The sequence below is a fragment of the Eriocheir sinensis genome, chromosome 32, assembly GCF_024679095.1.
Source record: "Eriocheir sinensis breed Jianghai 21 chromosome 32, ASM2467909v1, whole genome shotgun sequence".
NCBI lineage: Eukaryota > Metazoa > Arthropoda > Malacostraca > Decapoda > Varunidae > Eriocheir > Eriocheir sinensis.
In genome coordinates, this window is record NC_066540.1 from 4,812,535 (window position 1) to 4,835,749 (window position 23,215).

Below are 23,215 nucleotides of genomic sequence, written 5' to 3' on the forward strand. Positions count from 1 at the left end.
GATTTTTCAAGACACCTAGGAGAGGCCCCTACTATAGAAGCTAGCATCACAGCAGAATGTTTTGGGCTAGAAGAGCTGCTTGCCTGTTTCACCGAGCGGCACACTTTAGTATAATGTCCTTGCTTCCTACATTTCAAACACTGCGGGGAGAGAAGAATATTAATGGAGGTGATATACTATCATTATTATCTGTATTATTATTATTATTATTATTATTATTATTATTATTATTATTATTATTATTATTATTATTATTATTATTATTATTATTATTATTATTATTATTATTATTATTATTATTATTATTATCAGTATTATCATTATTATTATTATTTTATTATTATCATTATTGTCATTTTACTAGTAATAGTAGTATTGTTAGATTACTATTTTGAATATTGCTACTATTATTACTTGGGTCAGAAATTTACTAGACTATACATGTCCAAAATAAAACTTAAAAATACAAACTTATTGTTGCCCCAAAAGCTATAGCTTCCTATGGGCTACTTGCACAAGTAATCTATGTTATAATAAACAATGTTTAAACAAATCGCAAGTATAATAAAATGTTTCAAATGTCAACGGCGTTAATTTAACGGCACGATAGTAACTATATCAACCGCTCTCTAACAAATGGGCCTCGGTGGGCGGAGTGGTTTTCACACATCGCCACAAGACAGGACAATTGTACACAGTGGTCGGGGCCTATAGGGAACCCCATTATATAGAATTTGTGTCAAGTCAAATGTCCTGCTGTACACCATATATTTCTGCTGTAATGGGTTTGACTGGGAGCCACCCACACACTCTCCGGTAGCCTTGTAACACTGCTGAGTGCTTGGGTAAGTGCTGGCGACAAATTATTTTCACGTTTTGGGTAATGATTTGGCTGCCCAGATATGTCAAATTTTAGTACTGTTTCTCTCATCACCAGCTATTTTGTGAGTTGTAGAATATTCACAATGTAGATAAATCCAATAAGATGATATATATGTGCATAGTAATAATGAGTATGGCCTATATATTTTCATATTATACATAGAAAACTCAAACAATATCTGGAAAGTGAGGGAAAGAATGTGCTGAATTTAGAGCACCCTAAATTTACAACCTTACCTTGTCAACTCCTAGGCCTATGCACCACATTGTCCTTCCTGATCTCGTGTCAGCATTATGGTGTGCCACGAAAGGAAACTAACACAAAACGAGACGGAAGAGTTGTGGAAGAGAAGTGTAAATATACAGTACCCTCTCGAGTTTCGCGCTATCCGAGTTTCGCGATCCTCGAGTTTAGCGCTTAGTCCTAAATTCTTACCATCACAACTTTCGCCCATTACCGCCACGAGTTTCGCGTTGCTTTGACGTGTTCGGGTCACGTCTACCTACCGTCGGAGTCATGCATGGTACCTTAAAAGGCGGTGTCCAACCATTGGGGCTATGGGCAACCGCGGTTGCCCGTATGCCCAACCAGGAGCGAGTTGTTGATTGTCCTTATGAATGGAAAACGGTTGTGAGTACGAAGCGGCAATGTGGTACCGAACGGCTGCATTTAAACAAACAGACGACGACAGTGGCTGAGGAGTGAGGAGCAGTGGAAGATGGCCCACCAAGAGACTCGTAAAATGGACTGGCTGAGCTGCTTTGCTTACTACTTGATTAACAAGATAAGAGAACACCCCGTGCTGGGGAACCACAGTCCAATCTCAAGTCTGAAAATTGTAGATCTCCTGGTGTTGTTTTCCTTTTCTTCTTCTTTGACCTGTAATGCATGGCAGCGACGGTGAAAAGTAATAGTGAAAAGCTGCAAAAGGGCATAGAAAAGCAAAATCAGGGAAGAAAGGACAGAAAACTCCTAAGTTCAGGGTGAAGTGTATAAGTGCGACTGTTAAGAAACTAAGGGGCTTTCACAGTCACTTTTTTTTGTTTTGATCGTTACCAATGGCGGCGATCGACACTTAGTATTTCATGAGAAACTGGCCGATGAGGTAATGGCAGCTGCAGGCGAAGCGAGAGATGTTGAGAGTAAGTGGTAAGTGCGGGGCTAGGCTAATCCCACAGCCGCCACTTCCCGATCGGCCAGTTTCACATGGAAATATTATAGCTGTGATTGCCGCCATTGGTAACGATCAAAACAAACAAAATGACTGTGAAAGCGGCACTAAGTGCATGTTGTGAAATATAAAAGTGTGGAGAAGGAGGACCTAAGAAGCGATACAAAGCATTTCAGGTCAAAAGAAGAAGAAGAAGCTCCACTACACTGGCTGGTGTTGCGAGAAATATCTCCCCGATGAAATTAGTCATTCTGCTTTTTTTTTTACGTCTTGGCCTATTGCACCGGTAGGCTTCTTCCCGCCGGATTTGAAACATTGAAACATTTGAAACATTTGAAACATTTGAAACATTTTATTATCCCTTTTTATACAATTATGTATTTACAATAATTTACTAGTGCAGGGAGCCCATTTAAAGCTGTATGCTTTTTGGGCAGTACTGGAAAATTAGGTGCCGGACTTAATCAATAGTGCAATAAGAAAAGAAAAAGAAAAATATATATATATATACACATACATACACATACACACATATACACACACACACACATATACACACACACATACACATACATATACATATATATACATATATACATACATACATACATATACATACATATACATACACATACATATATATATATACACACATATACATATACATATATATACATATACATATATACACATATATACATATACATATACATATACATACACACACATACACATATATATACACATACACATACATACATACATATACATACATACATACACATACATATACACATATACATACATATACACATACATACACATACACATACACATATATACACATACACACACATATATACATACACACACATACACATACATATATACATACATATACACATACAAACATATAATATATGACAAAAGTAAAATGATAATAATGATAATAATAATAATAATAATAATAATAATAATAATAATAATAATAATAATAATAATAATAATAATAATAATAATAATAATAATAATAATAATAATAATAATAATAATAATAATAATAGTTATAGAAATAATAATAATGATTAACATTGTGATAGTTATAAAATAGTAATAGTAGTGTAAATAATAATTAAAGTGATAATATTAACACAATATCATTAGTACAAAAATTGTAATTGATTTATAAAAATAATATGGTAGTACTGTAACTGATAATGTAAGTAGTAATAGTATTAATACAATAATAATAGTATAAGGTAATAATTGATTAAGCTGAGGACACACTCTGACAGATGATACATGGACTTAATAATTATAATTGAGAAGAATATGCTTTTTAAATTGTTTTTTAAAGGAATGTATTGAATTTAGAGCTTTAATATTATTAGGAATAGAATTCCAGGTTTTAGGTCCTGAATAAGAAAGTGAGTGTTGAAAAAGTGTTAAATTATGGGCAGGTGTACGTAAATTTTCATGAGTACGGGTGAAATAAGTATGTTGTGACTGTAAAGACACGGAGGTTTCACTTTTGATCTTTTTATACATGTAAATACCAATTTGTAGCTTATTTATGTCAAAAAGTTTTAAGGAATTTGTTTCTTTAAAGAGAGGTTGTGTGTGGGCAAAGTAGTCACTGTTTGTAATAATTCTTATTATTTTCTTTTGAAGTCTAAACAGAGGTAACAGGTGTGTGGGGTAGGTGTTGCACCAGATAGGCGTACAGTAATACAAGTGTGGTAAGACATGTGCGTTATATAACATTTTCAAAACATCAATGGGCATTAATTCTTTAATTTGATATAACAGAGATACTAGCCTGGATAATTTAAGGATTTGGTTTGTTACGTGATGCTTAAAGGTCATGGTATCATCATACATTATTCCTAATAATGTATGTTTATTAGTTCTGCTTATAATGTCTTGGGAAAAAAATAGGGACGGAAGCATTGATGGTGACTTATTAGTAAACAGCATATAAAATGTTTTGTTTAAGTTCACTGTTAATCTATTACTCAGACACCATTTATGAAAGGTTTGTAGGTCAGTATTTGCTATATGTATCATGTCAGTAGGATTTTCACCAGTAATATTTAAGGTTGAGTCATCTGCGAAAAGGATTGTTTTAAGGTTTGTAAATATGTAAGTAATATCATTTATATATAAGAGAAACAGGATTGGACCCAAGACACTGCCCTGTGGAACACCGTATTGAATAGGTAGAGATGCAGATAGACTAGTGTGGAATTTGGTTGATTGAGTTCTGTGGGACAAGTAATCCTGAAACCAGTCATGAATAATACCTCTAATTCCATAGTAATACAACTTACGTAATAATATATCGTGTCTGACTGTGTCAAAAGCTTTGGTGAAGTCAACAAAGATGCTTAATAATGACTGTTTATTATCTAAAGTTTTATAGATTTCTTCTGAATAAGTTCTCAAGGCATCAAAAGTGTTTAGACCACGACGAAAACCAAACTGACTTGGATTAAGTAAGTTTGTAGTTTCAAGAAAATTTATGAGGAATATTGTCATTACTTTTTCAAAGATCTTAGAAAAAACATTTAGTAAGGATATTGGTCTATAATTACTTAGTTCATCTTTGGGACCTTTCTTATGGATGGGGACAACAGTTGCATGTTTTAGGAGTTGAGGAAATTTACCATTATTGATAGAATTATTAAAGAGTATGGACAAGGGTATTGCAAGTTGGTTTTGCTGGTTTTAATACAGATACTGGGATTTCATGCACATTGCACTTTTTTGGTTTTAAGGGAATTAATTACAGTAATTACTTCTTGGGGGATAATTATAGGAATTGTCATTGAATGAGGAAAGTCACCTTGAAGAAAGCTGAGAGGGTCTGTGGTGGAAGGTGGTAGACTGTGATCTATTTTAGGCGCAACATTTGTGTAAAATTCATTAAAAGCTTGTGCAATTTGTAAAGGTTCAGAGAGTTTTTTACCATTATAGATTATGTTATTTGTGGAACTCTTCTTATGGTCATGATTAGAAAGTTGGTGGATTGTTCGCCATATTTTACGGGTGTTATTTTTAAAATTAGTGAATTGAGCCATATAGTAGGATTTTTTAGCTTGTCTTATAGTATTATTTAGGATGTTACGGTATTGTTTGTATTGAGCCTCAGTGACAGCACCAATTTTATAGTCCTTAAATAGATAATTTTTTGTCCTTATAGAGTTTAGTACTGCCTGCGATATCCAGGGATTGTTTAATCTTTTTTCAGTTATTAATTTAGATTTAAGTGGAAAACAATCACTAAAAGCTTTTTTAATATTGTCTAAGAAAATTTTACAGTTGTCATTGACATCGTGCTCATTAAGGAGAGCATTCCAATTGATCATATTGATTTTTTGAGCAAATTCTTGTTTATTTGTTTGATTTATTACCCTAAACTCAATTTTATGCAGATTCTTAGATTTAGAGGGAACTTTAACATTAAGGAAAATTGGTAGATGGTCCGATATTGGGTAATGGATTATACCAGATGAGAAAGTGTTGAACAATTTGTAAAAATATGATCAAGTAGAGACGGTTCACCTAGATAGAAGCTGTCTGGAAAACGTGTTGGTCTTGAAATGTGTGGGAAGAAATTCATTGTTTGGAGGGTTGCAAGAAAATTGTTAGTTGGGGTATGGGTAGTATGTTCCAGCAAATTTATATTTAAATCACCTATAAGAATTATTTTTTTGTTCGTTACAGTGTTATTTTGTAGTAATGTACATAAGGTGTTTGTAAATTCTTCCACAAATTCATGTTTACTGTGAGGTCTGTATATTGCACAAAGTATGAATGAAAGTGAGTCTGAGGTAATCTTAACAGTATTGATTTCAATATTATCATTAGTTAGTGATAGATCTTGTAATTGTTCTGACTGTATATTATTTGAAATAAAAATGGTGACTCCACCTTGTGCTCGGTTGGTCCTGACGAGGTGATAAGAGTGATACCCAGGAAGCTGATAAATGTGTTTGTTATTAGTATTTAGCCAGGTCTCAGTGATTGCCAGGATATCTGGGGTAGTGGAAAGGGTATTAAGGAAGGCTATAATGTTGTCAATGTTCTTTGGGAAGGATCTGGAATTTATATGTACAATATTTAATTTATTTGAGTTATGGTTAGATAATTTGTTGTATGCATCAAGATCAAAATAGTTTGAAACAGCGTTAAGATCAGTGTGTCCATGGAGATGATTAATGATTTCAAGAGCTATGTCATTAGTGTCCTCAGTGTGTGGGTGAGTGTTGTCATCAAACAATGTGTCATATAGGTGGGTCATGGAAAGTAATTTACGGATCCTGATGGTCAGTCCAAGGTTTCTTCCCGGTGGGGCCTGATGGTCAGCCCAGCCCGTTCTGGCGCAGGCAAGTGTTTATAGTAGCGCCATCTTGCATTGGCTCATGCTGCCCTCCCGGAGCTCATCTGTAATCCTAGAATCTAGAGTCCGGGTTGATAGGTGGTCTTCTGGATAGCATGTAGGTAGTTTTACGGCGGTGGCTGAAAAATCCCAGCTTGGTGGCACAGGTCGGGGATTGAACTCGCGTCCTCCTGAACGTGGGGTCATCTCGCTATCTGTTCAGCCACCGCCTCCCTGTCCACCATGCATGTTCGCCGTGGGAATATACAGCATTAAAAGTATTAATTTGCCTGGTTTTGTTCTAGTCTGTCTGCTTGTGATCTTTGTGAGTGCTGAGGGAAATATGGAAACAGTAAGCAAGTTGAACCTCTCTGCGAGCTATTTTGCGGCGGCGGCAGCGGTTTACGTTCAATAGGCATTGAAAAGTCAATCGTGATATTAGGGATTTCATGATTTTTAACAGAGAAAGTTAGCAGATTATTTCATAACACACAGAAAACCACCAGAAAAATATAGGTTTGTCCAACTGTCCCACGGGTGACTGCGAGCGACTGCCCTTACTTTAGCAGACGACACCACATGGATCAGAAGCGTGTATTCATAACTGCCAGGCAGTTGTAAGGCAGCCGCCTTCAACTGCGGCTTAAAAACGATCTGTTACTTCCCATTTTCTGCCTATTAACAAGGTACATATTTTGAGATAACAAGGGAGTAAAGTTGAAAAAATTGTGATAACAAGGGAGTAAAGTCGGAAAAAGTCATTATTTCCCACGGGTCGAAACCAATAAGCGCTTTTACATGGATTTCAATACCTCAAGTTTCGTGATCCTCGAGTTTAGCGTCATACCTTCGGAATGAAGCAAGCTCGAAACTCGAGAGGGTACTGTAAAATAATGTGAGAAATTGAAGATAATGTATTACATAACCAATATTACCTTGATAAAAGTGTCACAGGATCATAATATTATACATAAAGGTGTATTGCATGGAAATTATAAAATAAAGTTAACACTAGGCTCAGACAGCAGTAAATTACCAAAGAAAATATCCCCTCCTGTAAATTTTTATCTAAATAAGCTCTACGGACTTACCCCACCAAAAGCTAACGAGTGGTCAAGGATTCAGATATACATATTATAATAAACTATGCATACTTTATTCATGTTCTACCTTCATTTTATGTTACATTAAGACAGTTTACACAAAAAAACAGGGAATCTAAAATCAGCCGACAGCAGCATGTATTAAAATTATTTGCTTATAAATATCTTTATTTTTACTCTTTCTTTTGGTATATAGGACATGGTAAAGAAAACGTGTTATCTAAACTTCTTATTTTAGGCAATTATTTAAGTCTACTTTTTTTAATCATTTTATGAAAGTATGAAAAAGGAATTATGTTCGCTATTTTAACTTTTGTTTGAAGTTGATTTAGGTTTTTGACAAACATTTTTCAACTTTTTAATACATTTGACCGACGCTGTACGAGTTAAATCCAGATCTGTTGATGTGTCTTGGTGACATGTCATTGATTCTCTTATTTTTTGTCACTCATCAGGAAACAAGAGAGACTCCTGACCATGAGAAATCTGATGGTGATGACTTTGAGGTGGTAAACTCCAAAGAAAAGGGTAAGTAGTGATATTTTGTACAGCCTCCTCAACATTATTATTCATTACTAGTCCACTGCAGGACAGAACCCTTTCTCACTCATTCATTCATTCATCTTTAACGCCTGCTCCTAGGAGCTCCCACCAGGGGATGGCCACGGCAGAAGAGTTTCCATCTCTCTCTATCCAGACACTCCCTCCTTGCCTGCTCAAAGTTTCTCAAGGATCTTTTACCCCTCTCCCTGACATGCTCCTGCACCCTATCTCTGCATTTCACTGGAGGTCATCCTCTAACACTCCCTCCCTCTATCTCACTCGCATACACCCTCCTGGTCATCTTACTCTCCTCCAGTGGTGGGCACCGATCACTTTTTTGCTGTTCCGACCCCCGATCATCCGATCAGTTTGGGCAACTGATCCGATTCCGATCATCTGATCATTTTTTAAGTACTGCTTTTCCGATCACCATTATAACTTATAAACTTATAAAAAATACTATTATTTTTTTAAAATAATAATTACAAGAAACACCTATTTTAGGCGTTCTTTAAGTAATAATTTCAAATAAGGACTAACTTCATTATTTGCTTATAAATATCTTTATTTTTACTCTTTCTTTTGGTATATAGGACATGGTAAAGAAAACGTGTTATCTAAACTTCTTATTTTAGGCAATTATTTAAGTCTACTTTTTTTAATCATTTTATGAAAGAATGAAAAAGGAATTATGTTCGCTATTTTAACTTTTGTTTGAAGTTGATTTAGGTTTTTGACAAACATTTTTCAACTTTTTAATATTTTATCATCGATATCTAGGAAATATTTTTTACTATTCTATAAAAAAAACGAGTGATAGTGATCATTAATCTCCTATCCTTCCTGATTAAATAGCTTTCTGAATAAAAGATATTGGTCCGTAAATAAATTAGTTACAAGAAGAACATAAGCAATAAGGTTTTGATTTTAAGTGAGCTGGTGTTGTGTCATCAGCCATCCTCGTATCCTAAGACATCCCATCCTGAGCTGTGCATGCGCGGAACCCGATGTTTACAAACACAGTGTTGATATCGTAGGTTGTCCAGGCAAGATGGCGGCAAGACTGCATGGCAGCTTTTATGGGAAAATGGCCAATTTCAAGAATGACATAGACCCCATAATTCAGATAGCCTACCATTAAATGGAGAGAATCCAAGAAACGTGACCATCAATCAGAAGAGAGTGTAGGTTATCTCATTTATCACATATACTGACATACAAGGTTTCAGTTTACCTCATTTATCACATTTACCGACATACAAGGGGTTTAGGTTATCTCATTTATCACATTTACCGACATACAAGGCCTTGGTGCCGGTTATCTCATTTATCACATTTACTGACATACAAGGTTTCAGTTTACCTCATTTATCACATTTACCGACATACAAGGGGTTTAGGTTATCTCATTTTTCACATTTACTGACATACAAGGGTAGGCGGTGGCTGAGTGATTAGCGTGCGGGGCCAGCATTCATCACGCCATGGACAACGTCGATTCGAATCCCCACGCTACCACCTGGGATTTTTTAGTCACCGCCAAGTGGCTTAAGACTACCCACAGGCTGTCCAGAAGACCACCTATCATCCCCGATTCTAAAAGAAACCGCACAAGCGAATCAAAAATGAGTTCCAGGGAGCAGCATGAGCCAAGCATAACTAGCGCCACTATAAAAATTGCCTGTGCCATGACGGGCTTGGGCCGACCACCAGGCCCCTGAAGAAAGCCTACCGGCGCTATAGGCTGAGATGTAAAAAAAAAAAAAAAAAAAAACCTCTTTTATCACATTTACCGACATACAAGGGGTGTAGGGTACCTCATTTATCACATTTACCAACATTCAAAGGGTGTAGGGTATCTCATTTATCACATTTACCAACATACAAGGGGTGTAGGGTACCTCATTTATCACATTTACCAACATTCAAAGGGTGTAGGGTATCTCATTTATCACATTTACTGAGATACAAGGGGTGCAGGTTTTCTCATTTATCACATTTACCGACGTACAAGGGGTGTAGGGTACCTCATTTATCACATTTACCAACATTCAAAGGGTGTAGGGTATCTCATTTCTCACATTTACCGATATACAAGGGGTGATGGTTATCTCATTTCTCAAATTTATTGACATACAAGGGGTTCGGGTTATCTCATTTATCACATTTACCAACATACAAGGGGTGTAGGTTATCTCATTTCTCACATTTACCGATATACAAGGGGTTCGGGTTATCTCATTTATCACATTTACCAACATTCAAGGGGTGTAGGTTATCTCATTTATCACATTTACCGACATACAAGGGGTTCGGTTTATCTCATTTATCACATTTACCAACATACAAGGGGTGTAGGTTATCTCATTTATCACATATACCGACATAGAAGGGGTGCAGGTTATCTCATTTATCACATTTACCAATATACAAGGGGTGTATGTTATCTCATTTATCACATATACCAACATACAAGAGGTGCAGGTAATCTCATTTATCACATTTACCGACGTACAAGGGGTGCAGGTTATCTCATTTATCACATTTACCGACATACAAGGGGTGCAGGTTATCTCATTTATCACATATACCGACATACAAGGGGTGCAGGTTATCTCATTTACCAACATACAAGAGGTGTAGGTTATCTCATTTATCACATTTACCGACGTACAAGGGGTGCAGGTTATCTCATTTACCAACATACAAGAGGTGTAGGTTATCTCATTTATCACATTTACCGACATACAAGGGGTGCAGGTTATCTCATTTACCAACATACAAGAGGTGTACGTTATCTCATTTATCACATTTACCGACGTACAAGGGGTGTAGGTTATCTCATTTATCACATATACCGGCATGCAAAGGGTGCAGGTTATCTCATTTATCACATTTACCGACATACAAGGGGTGTAGGTTATCTCATTTATCACATATACCGACATACAAGGGGTGCAGGTTATCTCATTTATCACATTTACCGACATACAAGGGGTGTAGGTTATCTCATTTATCACATTTACCGACATACAAGGGGTGCAGGTTATCTCATTTATCATATTTACCAACATACAAGGGGTGCAGGTTATCTCATTTATCACATATACCAACATACAAGGGGAGCAGGTTATCTCATTTATCACATATACCGACATACAAGGGGTGCAGGTTATCTCATTTATCACATATACCAACATACAAGGGGAGCAGGTTATCTCATTTATCACATATACCAACATACAAGGGGAGCAGGTTATCTCATTTATCACATATACCAACATACAAGGGGTGCAGCTTATCTCATTTATCACATATACCAACATACAAGGGGTGCAGGTTATCTCATTTATCACATATACCAACATACAAGGGGAGCAGGTTATCTTATTTATCATATTTACCGACATACAAGGGGTGCAGGTTATCTCATTTATCACATATACCAACATACAAGGGGTGCAGGTTATCTCATTTATCACATTTACCGACATACAAGGGGTGTAGGTTATCTCATTTATCACATATACCGACATACAAGGGGTGCAGGTTATCTCATTTATCATATTTACCGACATACAAGGGGTGTAGGTTGTCTCATTTATCACATATACCAACATACAAGGGGAGCAGGTTATCTCATTTATCACATTGACCGACATACCTCATTTACTGACATACAAAGGGTGCAGGAAGAAACTATCATATTTCAAGCAATTTTCAATTTCAAAACGTACGTCAACATTTACTTTTAAAAAGAAAAAAAAAAACTCACGTGGGACATATCACGATAGGCAGTCGACAAAGACACGGTACCATGTCGCAGTTCATCCACCCTTTGTTTGTAAACAAATCCCGCGCATGTCTTAGGATACATGGATGGCAGATGACACCACACCGGGTAGGACACGTAGCAATGGGTTTAAGTTGGATAAGTTCAGGGTCAACAAAGACATAGGCAAGAATTGGTTTACCAACAGTGGTGGATGAGTGGAACAGACGTAGAAGTTATGTGGTGAGCGCCAACACGATAGATACATTCAAGAAGAGGTTAGACAAGTTCTTGGATGGGAGGGGTATGGGGCGTTAGTTTGGTGCCATGGTCTGGGCGGCATGTTGCGCTGTCTCACGAGACCTCCTTCCTCCTCCTCCTCTTGTTGCGAGGAGAGCCTGACGGGCGGGTGGGGGGGAGTTTGAAGGAAGGCAAAGCCCTCCCCCCGGTTAAGAAGGTGGGGGGTCGAGGTGGAGCAAAGCCCCCCCTTTTAGCTTAGGTCTTGTTGGTTTCCCGAAAAGGAACTGACGCTGCCGCCATTAGAGGGTGGTAGCACTGCAGCAGAAAATACATAACTGACAACTGGGTCAGGCCACTCGGTTACTGGAGTGGGCAGAAGCCCACTACTGCAGCCCACACCACACTGTCATGGCGTCGTGTAACATGTCCCGCCAAGCAAATAAAGCGACTTTGCGCCTGCGCGTCTCGTTCACAATACCTTACCAGGATTAAATAAATGAACGATCAATAATTATCGCTCAATTTTATAAATAAAGACGCTTATTAAAGTAACTATTTAGCAACATGTCTAAAAATAATTGTAAGAAGTCTGCAGTCATTTGTTGCCATGACAACGTTGACCACTTTCTTTTCTGTGATCGGAGATCGGAAGTTAGTTTGTGAAGTTCTGATCTCCACAGTCCGATTACCTTTTACAAAGATGATCCAATCTTTGCATTCCGATCGCCAGTTGCTGTTCCGATCAGATCGGACGATCGGACTGATGATCGGAAGTGCCCAGCTCTGCTCTCCTCCATTCGCTCCATGTGGCCAAACCACTTTAAGGTCTGTCGCTTCACTTCTTGCACCACTCCACACTTCTTCTCTTCACCCACGTGACACATTCCAAAACGCTCATACACATTTTCATTACTCATTCCATCCATTCTACTCACACCACATGCACTCCTCAAATAACTCATTTCCACTGCCTGCACTCTAGACCTCTGACTTTCATTCCAGGCCCATGTTTCGCTTGCATATGTGAGGGTTGGTACTATTACTGTATTTCTCAAATCCCTCTTTACCTCCATGCTCACACTTCTGCCATTCATGATACGTCCCAAAGACCCTACCACCTTTCTTCCTTGCAATGCCCTTTCTCTTGCCTCTCCCACCGTACCACCATGCTTACACATAACTGATCCAAGGTACTTAAACTCACTAATGTCCTCCATTTCTTCACCATTCAAAATTATTTTGCATTCTTTATCCCATTCACTTCCCTCTCTATATGGGCATACAAAATCCACAACCTCACCTCTACTCCACTCACAAACCATCACTTTACTCCTGTAGACATTTACTTTCAGCTTTCTCCTTTTACATACACTATCAAAAACACTGACCAAGTTTTGTGAGTTACTTTCATTTTCTGTAATGAGCAAGGTTTCATAAACAAATAAGATTGAATTCAGCACCCACTTCCTCCCCTCAGCATACATTTTTACCCCAACTTCCCCAACTTTGCCCTTTATTTCTCTCATAACACCATCCATATAAATACTGAACAACCATGGACACACCCCTGCCTCAAGCCCACTTTTATCTCAAAATGTTCACTTGTTTCTCCACTAATTTTGACACATGCGGATGCATCCTCATAGAAAGACTTTATTGCATTAAGCAGTTTTCCTCCCACATCATATATCATTAAAATGTCCCACAATGCCAGCCAATCAACTCTGTCATAAGCTTTTTCTAGATCCATGAAGGCAGCGTATAGTTTTTTCCTTTTGCTAATATTTTTTCTACTACTATCCTGAAGGAAAATACCTGATCCACACATCCCCCTCCCTTCCTGAAGCCTCCTTGTTCTTCACTGATTTTCTCTTTTGTAAGTCTTTGTACACCCTCTATTATGACTTTTCCATATACCTTTCTGGGTATTCTCAGCAGACTTATACCTCTATAGCTCCCACACTCCCCTCTCCTGCCCTTCCCTTTGTAAACTGGGACAATGATGGCTTTTGTCCAGTCAGCTGGCACCCCCCCCCTCCCATGCCACTTCACATATCTTGTCTATCCATTTAGTAACTACATCTCCTCCACACTTCAACATTTCTGCTGTAATTCCATTAGTTCCCTCTGCCTTTCCATTTTTTTTTTTTTTTTTTTTATTGTTTGATTTACTTCTTAATATGTTATACTTTCTTCTTTATATACTCCTCATCTACCTCCACTCATAATTACTGCTGTTACATCCGCTGGACCCCCATCTTCAAAATTCATTAAGTTTTTAAATATTCTCTCCATCCCTCTTTCACAGCTTCCCCTTTCTCGATATCCTTAACCACTCTGTTCCTGTCATTATCATCAACCATCAGTAGACTACTGTTTGGACAGGGGTTCTATTTTTTTATTGGTCCTGGTTCTTTATATGTCCCTGCAAAAGTTATAATTTTATCTCTCCGCCTGTATGATGTTCTTGGACTTCATCTTACCCATGCAAAAAGATGTGAGCTCACCTCCAAATGATTCTTTATCTGATGTGATTGTATTCCATCCTGCTCTGGCAAAGGTTCTAATTTCATTTCTTCATTAAGTTTTCTGTATGATGTTAATGTACTCAAATCCTGTTCCTAGAAACTTTATAATATGATATCTCTGCCTGGTTTGTTGTCTGATGTCAGTGTACTCCATGCTACCCCTGCAAAGGTTCTAAATTGTTCTCCATACCTGGTTCTGTCTGCTGTTAGTGCACTTCATCCATCTCTGGCCAAGGTTCTCATTTAATCACCTGGTTCTCTGAATGAGGTTAGCATAAACCTGCTCCAGCAAAGGTTCTAATTTCATATCTTCATCTGGTTCTGTCCCATGGAAGTCTGCCTCATCCTCCTTTACCAATGGTTCTAATTTAATTTCTCTGTGTGTGTGTGTGTGTGTGTGTGTGTGTGTTTTAGCCTATAGCACCGGTAGGCTTTCTTCAGGGGACTGGTGGTCGGCCCCTGTGCATCATGGTGCAGGCATGTGTTTATAATGGCGCCATCTATTCTTGGCTCATGCTGCCCCCCCGGAGCTCATTCTTAATTCACTTGGACGGTTTCCTCTAGAGTCCAAGTTGATAGGTGGTCTTCAGGACAGCATGTGGGTAGTCTTAGGCCATTCAGTGGTGACTGAAAAATCCCAGGTGGTAGCAGCGGATTCGAATCTGCGTCGTCCAGAACGCAGTGAATGGGGGTTCTGCACTCTAACCACTCAGCCACCGCCTCCCCAGTCTGGTGTCTATGAATGGTACTTAGATGAAAACATACAGCAGCAAGTCTGTTAAACTCACCATTGGCCTTGGTCAACCAAATGTGTGGCGTTTTGTGAGGACCGACATTAGGTATCATCAGCATGGATTTTCTTCAGCATTATAACTACTGGATTGACCTACAACATGGCTGAGTTTGTGACTCTACTACTTGGTGCTGTGTCATCAGCCAGCAGACCACCATTGCTTCTCTGGGCCTTGCCACAGAACAACATGTCTCCCTTTCTCAAGCTGTGAGAAAAGTTTTCGTCACTGGTCCACAATAATGACTTGCCATTTCCACTCAAGCACAATATCGTCCATCACATCGAAATGAGGGAACTGCCAGTCATCTCTCGTTTTTGCCATCTGGCACCAGACAGGCTGTGCATCACCAAGGATGAGTTGAAACAGATGCTTAGCCTGGGTATAATCCACCCTTCAAAAAGTTCATGGTTGTCAGCACTGCACATGGTACTCAAGAAAAAGCCAGAAATCTGGTGTCCCTGCAGCAATTACTAGGCCCTCAGTGTGATGACAGTTCTTGATCGCTACCCCTTGCCTAATATTCACAACATCACCGTGGGTTTGACTGGTGTTACCATCTTCTCGAAGACCAACCTTCTACAGGCCTGCAATCAGATTCTGGTTAATTCTGTCGAAGTTTGCAAGGCTGCAGTCATCACACCTTTCGGATTATTTGAGTTCTTAAGACTTACCTTTGAGCTCAGAAATACAAGTCAAACATTCCGGCGCTTCATCGACACAGTACTGCGGGGGCTACCATTCGTTTTTTCCCACTTTGAAGACTGCCTTGTTGCCAGCTCCTCGGAGAAAGAACATTAGGAACATCTTCAACAAGTATTCAAATGCTTCCGCCAGGATGGCTCTAGGGCATAAAAAAGTGTAGAGAAAAAAAGGCCACTAAATGCTGCTTCTAAAAAGATAAAAGTAGAGTGGCCAAAAGAGAGGTCAATTTCGGGTGGAGAGGTGTCTTGATACCCTTCCCTTGAAAGAGGTCAAGTTGTAGGCAGGAGGAAATACAAATGAAGGTAGGCTGTTCCAGAGTTTACCAGTGAAGGGGATGAAAGAATAAAGATGCTAGTTGACTCTTTCATAAGGGGTTTGGACAGTATAGGGATGAGCTAGAGTAGAATGTCGAGTTCAGCGGGGCCATGGGAGGAGGGGGAGGCATGCAGTTAGCAAGTTCGAAAGAGCAGTCAGCATGAAAATACCGATCGAAAATAGAAAGAGATGCAACATTACGGCATAATTTTAGAGGTAGAAAACTCCTAGTAAGAGGAGGAAAGTTGATGAGATGAAAAGCCTTTGACTCCACTCCGTCTAGTAGGGCTGTATGTGTGGAGCCCCCAAACACATGAGATGTATACTCCATACAAGGACAGACAAGCCCCTGTATATGGACAGCATCTGGGCAGGGGAGAAAAACTGGCAGAGACGATACAGAATGCCCAATTTTGAGGAAGCTGAACAAGAGATGTGAAGTTTCCAGTTAAGATTTTGAGTTAACCCGTCCGCTGCGATTGGCACGGATTTGGCTTTCACTGGTAGCTTGGTAACTATACTCCCAGGTCTTTTTCTGCCTCTGTGGTGGATAGTGGAGTGTTTCCCATATGGTACTGGTATGCTGGATATCCCCTCCCAAGGTGCATGACTTCACATTTCTTTTCATTAAATTGTAGCAGCCACTTTTTGTTCCATTTCTGTATCTTGGTGATGTCTTCTTGTAAGAAATCCGCAGTCAAGGGGATAAGGAAAGAACGAGGATGTTTATTTATTATTATTTTTTTTTTTTTTACGTTGCGGCCTATAGCGCCGGTAGGCTTCTCCCCGGTGAGGCCTGATGGTCGGCCCAAGGCTTCTTCCCGGTGGGGCCTGATGGTCGGCCCAGCCCGTTCTGGCGCAGGCAAGTGTTTATAGTGGCGCCATCTTGCAGTGGTTCATGCTGCCCTCCCGGAGCTCATCTTTAATCCTAGAATCTAGAGTCCGGGTTGATAGGTGGTCTTCTGGACAGCATGTGGGTAGTTTTAAGCCACTCAACGGCGGCTGAAAAATCCCAGCTTGGTGGCACCGGGCGGGGATTGAACTCGCGTCCTCCTGAACGCTGTGCTGTTACTCTGTCGACTCAGCCAGCCTGTTTGGAAGATTGTGTCAAGTTGATAGGTGGAGATATTGAGTTTTGAGGCATTAAAGGACTAGGGATGTACTGATGTATCGGTATCGGTAATGGTGGTATCGGCACATTTTAAGAGTATCGGTATCAGTATCAGCTGATTTTCTGTCGATACTACCGATACCTGAAGGAGTTTTGTACGTCGCAGCACTCGTTGGAAATAATTTTGTTGAACAGAATTTGGATTTTCTAAATTGCTGAAAAAATATTCAAAAAGTGTAAATATCTAGTATATGATACTACAGAATTTGGAATTTCCCGCGATTTAATTTTCATCACTTTAAACGATTAAATTCATATTACTTTGAATAAAAGTATATAATACTTAATATACAGCATAGCCTTTGGTACTGCAGACACGCTCAATACAGGTTTAGTAGCTTTCAAGGTAGCTTCGGCGCAGGATTGGCGGAGCCCCTCCACTCGCCTCATTAGCATTGTCATTCATACAATAATTCTCGTACAAATATGGAAATCCAACCGTTTCTACGATGTAGTACAATAATGCCTGTACGATAATATGAAAATCCCGGAATTTGTACAATAATTCAATGGAGATGTAAAATAATTTGATTATTCAATTTAAAAAAAATTTCTCATAGCTGCTGAGCATGTAGTGTGTGGGTGACGCAAATGCTGGTCTGATACACTACCATTCACATTCTTCTCCGTCTTCCGAGTTAGCTTCTCTACGTATCTGTTATCCTGTCAGAATTTAGCCAGCGCCCTTTGGCTGTGTTCAGTGAACGGATTGATTTTAACACTGAGCAAACGAATTTTGCTTTTTGGAAGTTATATTATCATAACTATAGAAATTACAGTATTTGCTTTTTGCAAACATCCATACTCCACGTATAATCAAATAAATAGTACTACATACTTTATATTACCATTTTTTTTCATTTGATTTTTTTAACCCTTGTCTTTAAGGGACCTAAATTTATTAAAAACAAACTTGATAAAAAGAAATTCATGACAATGGAGACCTTTTTTCAGGCCAGCACCGATTACTTTTTTTCTTTTTTTCTTCCCTTCTATGGTGGAACAAGTAGTGGGTCTTTTTTCTTTCTTAACATTTGATTTTACCCCTTTGCTGCTGCAATTGTTGTGTAAAAAAAAAAATAAGTGCACAAGTATCGGTATCTGTCAAATATTGGAGTATCGGTATCGGTCAAAATTTTGGTATCGGTACATCCCTATAAAGGACACCAGGTTCCTTTTGCCCCAATATGAAGTAAAAGTAAGAGATGAGGTCAAGCATTCTGCAGCCTCCAACCTGGAATCACATAATTCCTGTGGGGAGGGTCTTCTGTTAAATCATGTTGAATAATGTAGAGTACAGTACCCTCTCGAGTTTCACGCTATCTGAGTTTCGGGATCCTCAAGTTTCGCAGTTAGTCCTAAATTCTTACCATCCCGAGTTTCGCGCATTATCACCCCGAGTTTCGCGCTGCTTTGACATGTACAGGTCACGTCTACTTACCATCGGCGTCACGCACGCTACCGTAAAAGGTAGTATCACACTGGATGTTTTCCTCCAAACATTGTGGCTATGGCAAGAGAGAGAGAGAGAGAGAGAGAGAGAGAGAGAGAGAGAGAGAGAGAGACTTGTTAACACGTTAACCGCGTTTGAACTTTCCGCCGCCTCCTCCCTGTTGCGTTTGGTTTAACTTGGTACAGCCTCAAGCCCTCAATACCACGCGAGCCTGCGACTCGAGAGGGGGTGTGTAGCTTCACTCGTGTTATATGCCCCTCTCGTGAAAGGTGAGATAGAGAGGACGAAAATAAGGAGAAAGGAGAAGGGTGTGGGGAGGTAGGGTCAGAAAGGAGTCAAGTCAGGGCTTTGGTCAGGACATGACCTGACTTAGGTCAGGTCATGTCCACACCTGTCACACACACACAGAAGGTGAAATGAGAAGGATGGGGTAGAAAGGAGAGTCAGATCAAGGCTTTGGTCAAAACATGACATGACTCAGGTCAGGTCATGTCCTGACTTGTCACACACACACACACACACACACACACACACACACACACACACACACACACACACACACACACAGAAAATTCGGAATCTCCCTGCTTCATCATCCTCGCCACCGCCACCTCCTGCCACCCGACGCGCCTCCTCCCTCCTGCTTCACCAGACATCACAACAAACTCAACCCCTTCAGAGCGCCGCGAACCGACCATTACAAATGTAGCGCAGTGCCCGCGATGGTGCGGATGATAAACAATGCCCAGTGACAGTCATACCCAAAGGGCCGCGGTGGAGATTAGCACCTCGCCGCTACTCTTCTAAGTGCCCCCTTCACACCATCCTCCCTTTCCCTTATGTCTCTGTTTTTAGCTCTCCCAAACCACCCCCCACCCTCTCCCTCCCTCTAGTGTAGCCTATTTACTATTAGTTTCTTGTATTTTTAATTTGTATATTTTCAGCCTAACGGCTGCCTTACATTAATAAACCTATTTTTATTATTATTATTATTATTATTATTATTATTATTATTATTATTATTATTATTATTATTACACACACACACACACAAATGGACTTACCAACACAAGAACAAAGAAGAGAAAGAGGAGACCTAATACAAATATATAGGCTATTGAGTAAAATGGAAGAAGTAGATAACAAGAAATTGCTGCTAAGAGAGGAACCTTCCAGCAGGAATACTAGAGGACATAGTAAAAAGTTGAGGAAGGGAAGATGCTCAAGAGACATAAAGAAATATAGCTTCCCACAAAAAAAATATAGAGGTTTGGAACAGACTAAGTGAAGAAATAGTATCGGCGAAGAGTATGCAGAGCTTCAAGGAAAAGTTGGATAATTATAGATACGGAGACGGGACCACACGAGCGTAAGCCCAGGCCCTGTAAAATTACAACTAGGTAAATACAACTGGGTAAATACACACACACACACACAGAAGGGGGTTGAGAATGGTGTGGGGAGGGAGGGGCAGAAAGGAATATCAGACCAGGGCTTTGGTCAGGATATGACCTGACTTAGGTCAAGACATGACCTGACTCCTTTCTGCCCCTCCCTCCCCCCACCCTTCTCATTTCCCTTTCTGTGTGTGTGTGTGTGTCATGACATGACCTGACTCTCCCTTCTGCCCCCCACCCCCCAACCTTCTAATTTCCCGTTATGTGTGTGACGCACACCCGGAAAAGTTGCCGGTTGCCCAAGCTGCCACCAACACGGTGGGAAGAAAAAGGCCCAGTGTGACACCAGCTTACGAACAACCGACAACTCGCTCCTGGATGGGCGTACGGGCGTTGCCAGTAGCCACAACGGTTAGAGGAAAACGGCCAGTGTGACACCGCCTCAAGGCAGTGAGGCCACTGATTGGGTGAGCGCCGGCGATGACGTCATCAGACTCCCAGCGAATCACAAGCGTGTTTTCAGAGCTCAGCCAATCGTAAGGCTTCATCTGTGGCTTTGAAATAACCCGTTCTCTCTTCCTGTTTTCTCCCTTCTTCCAAGGTACGTATTTTGAGATAACAAGGGAGTAAAGGAGGAAAAAAAGTGAGCTCCGGGGGGCAGCATGAGCCAATTATAATAGCGCCACCATAAACAGGTGCCTGCGCCATGACGGGCTCGGGGCTGACCATTAGGTCCAGATGGATAGTCTACCGGCACCATAGGCCACCTGTAAAAAGAAAAAAAAAAAAAAAAAAAAAAAAAATTTAAATTAAAAAAAAATCCATTGGTTAGAACAAATAAGCACTTTTTCAGTGTTTTCAATACCTCGAGTTCCACGATCCTCGAGTTTAACGCTATACCTTCGGAACGAAGCGAGCGCGAAACTCGAGAGGGTACTGTAGAGTCATAAGCAAAGGAGTAGATAGGACAGATTGTTATTGAAAGAAGATCATCAGTGAACAACAGAGAGTGGGAGATAGGACAGAGTCCTGTGGAGCACCACAATTGATAGGTTTAGGGGTAGAACAGTGACCATCTACCACAGCAGAGATAGAATGGCCGGAAAGGAAACTGGAGATGAAAGTACTGAGAGAGGGATAGAAACCGTAAGAGGGAAGTTTAGAAAGCAAAGACTTGTGTCAGACCTTGTTGAATGCTTTCAAAATTTTAGCTTATGAACCTTTCGGTTAAGGATAGATTAAAAACTTTAGAAAGACAGGAAATAAAGCTGTAGGACGGTAGTTTGAGGGATTGGAAAGGTCACCCTTCTTAAACACAGGCTGTATGTAGGCATACTTCCAGCAGGAAAGAAAGGTAGATGTTTAAAGGCAGAGGTGAAAGAATTTGACCAGGCAGGGTGTCAGCACAGAAGCACAGTTTTTATGGAAAATAGGAGGCATTTCATCAGGTCCATAAGCCATTGAGGCCAGAGGAGAGCAAAGTTGTAGGCTTTTTCACCAGGCTGGTCAGTGAAAGAAGATGAAAGCCAAAGCTGATGGTGAACATTGAAATCTCCTAGAATGGATATTCCTGGGAAAGGAGAGTGAATCAAGAACTACTCTACTTTAGGGTTCAAATAGTCAAAGAATTTTACATAGTTGGTAGAGTTAGGTGAGAGATAAACAGCACAGACATATTTACTAATAGAGTGACAATTAAGTCTCAGCCAAATGTGGAAAATTCATAGGAGTCAAGGTCGTTGCGCATGTAGATACAGCATCCAGCTTTGGATTGAAATTTAGGATAGAAATAGTAGGAGGGAACAGAGTAGAGATTGCTGTCAGTAGCCTCAGAAACCTGTGTTTCGATGAGGAAGAGAAAGTGAGGTTTAGTGGATGGTGTTCCACAGAAGGGAAATTAGAATGAAGACTGCGAATGTTGCAGAAGTAGATAAAAATGAGGTTAGAGGAGTTATCATGACACCTCTCAGGTTGTAAGCCAAAAGGGGAGTCCTCTCTGGGGGATTTTTGTGGTCCCCCCTCCGGCGAGGACTCCGAAACCATACTAATTGTTGAGGCCATACTTGTTGCACTGTGTTTGATAATAGTAATAAAAAGTAAGCATGTATACATACCATAATTATTCTGTTTACCTTGCAGGAGTGGTAAGGGAAGAAGGTGAGGCAGTTTCAGCACCTAGCACGTGTGATGAGGGGGACAGTGTGCTGCGACAACGGATCCAGAGTGTTGAGTAGGCACAGCAGTGTGTGTGTGTGTGGGGAGAGGCAGTTTTAGGTACAAGTGCTACATGTAATCATTTGAGGATCCTTTCTGTTTGTGCCCCAAAATGTTTATAATAAGAAAATAATCTTCATATTTCAAGGTTAAGTACCCTATGTAAACACAGGATGGGCCCTAAATCATCTTACCATTTAGTGACCCAAAAGTAGACTAAGGGCCGCTTTCACAGTCGTTTTGTTTGTTTTGATCGTTACCAATTGCGCGATCGGCGCTATAGTTTTCCACGTGAAACTGACTTTTGGGGCAGTGGCGGCTGCAGAGGAAGCGAGAGGTGTTGAGAGTGTGTGGTAAGGTGCGGGGCTAGGCTAACCCCGCAGCCGCCACTACCCCATCAGACAGTTTTAAGTGGAAATTCTAAAGTGGCGATCGTCGCCTGGTAATGATCAAAACAAACAAAACAACTGTGAAAGCAGCCCTAAAACTGACACTGTATATGTTTGTGTGCATGTGTAGTTCTTTGTGTGCATGTGTGTGTATGTACA

The 23,215-nt window shown here is 39.9% G+C and overlaps 1 protein-coding gene across 6 annotated transcripts in view; it reads left to right on the forward strand.

The window, feature by feature from the left end:
* The window catches only part of LOC127006075 (seipin-like), a 148,372-nt gene extending 125,442 nt beyond the window's left edge, over positions 1-22,930 (forward strand). For all 6 annotated transcript variants that reach the window (XM_050875560.1, XM_050875561.1, XM_050875556.1 and 3 more), the window contains 2 exons: positions 7,994-8,066; positions 22,593-22,930. In XM_050875560.1, coding sequence (XP_050731517.1) covers positions 7,994-8,066; positions 22,593-22,687 — 168 coding nt within the window. In that variant the 3' untranslated portion in view covers positions 22,688-22,930. The remainder of the gene's footprint in view (positions 1-7,993; positions 8,067-22,592) is intronic.
* The last annotated feature ends 285 nt before the right edge of the window (positions 22,931-23,215 follow it).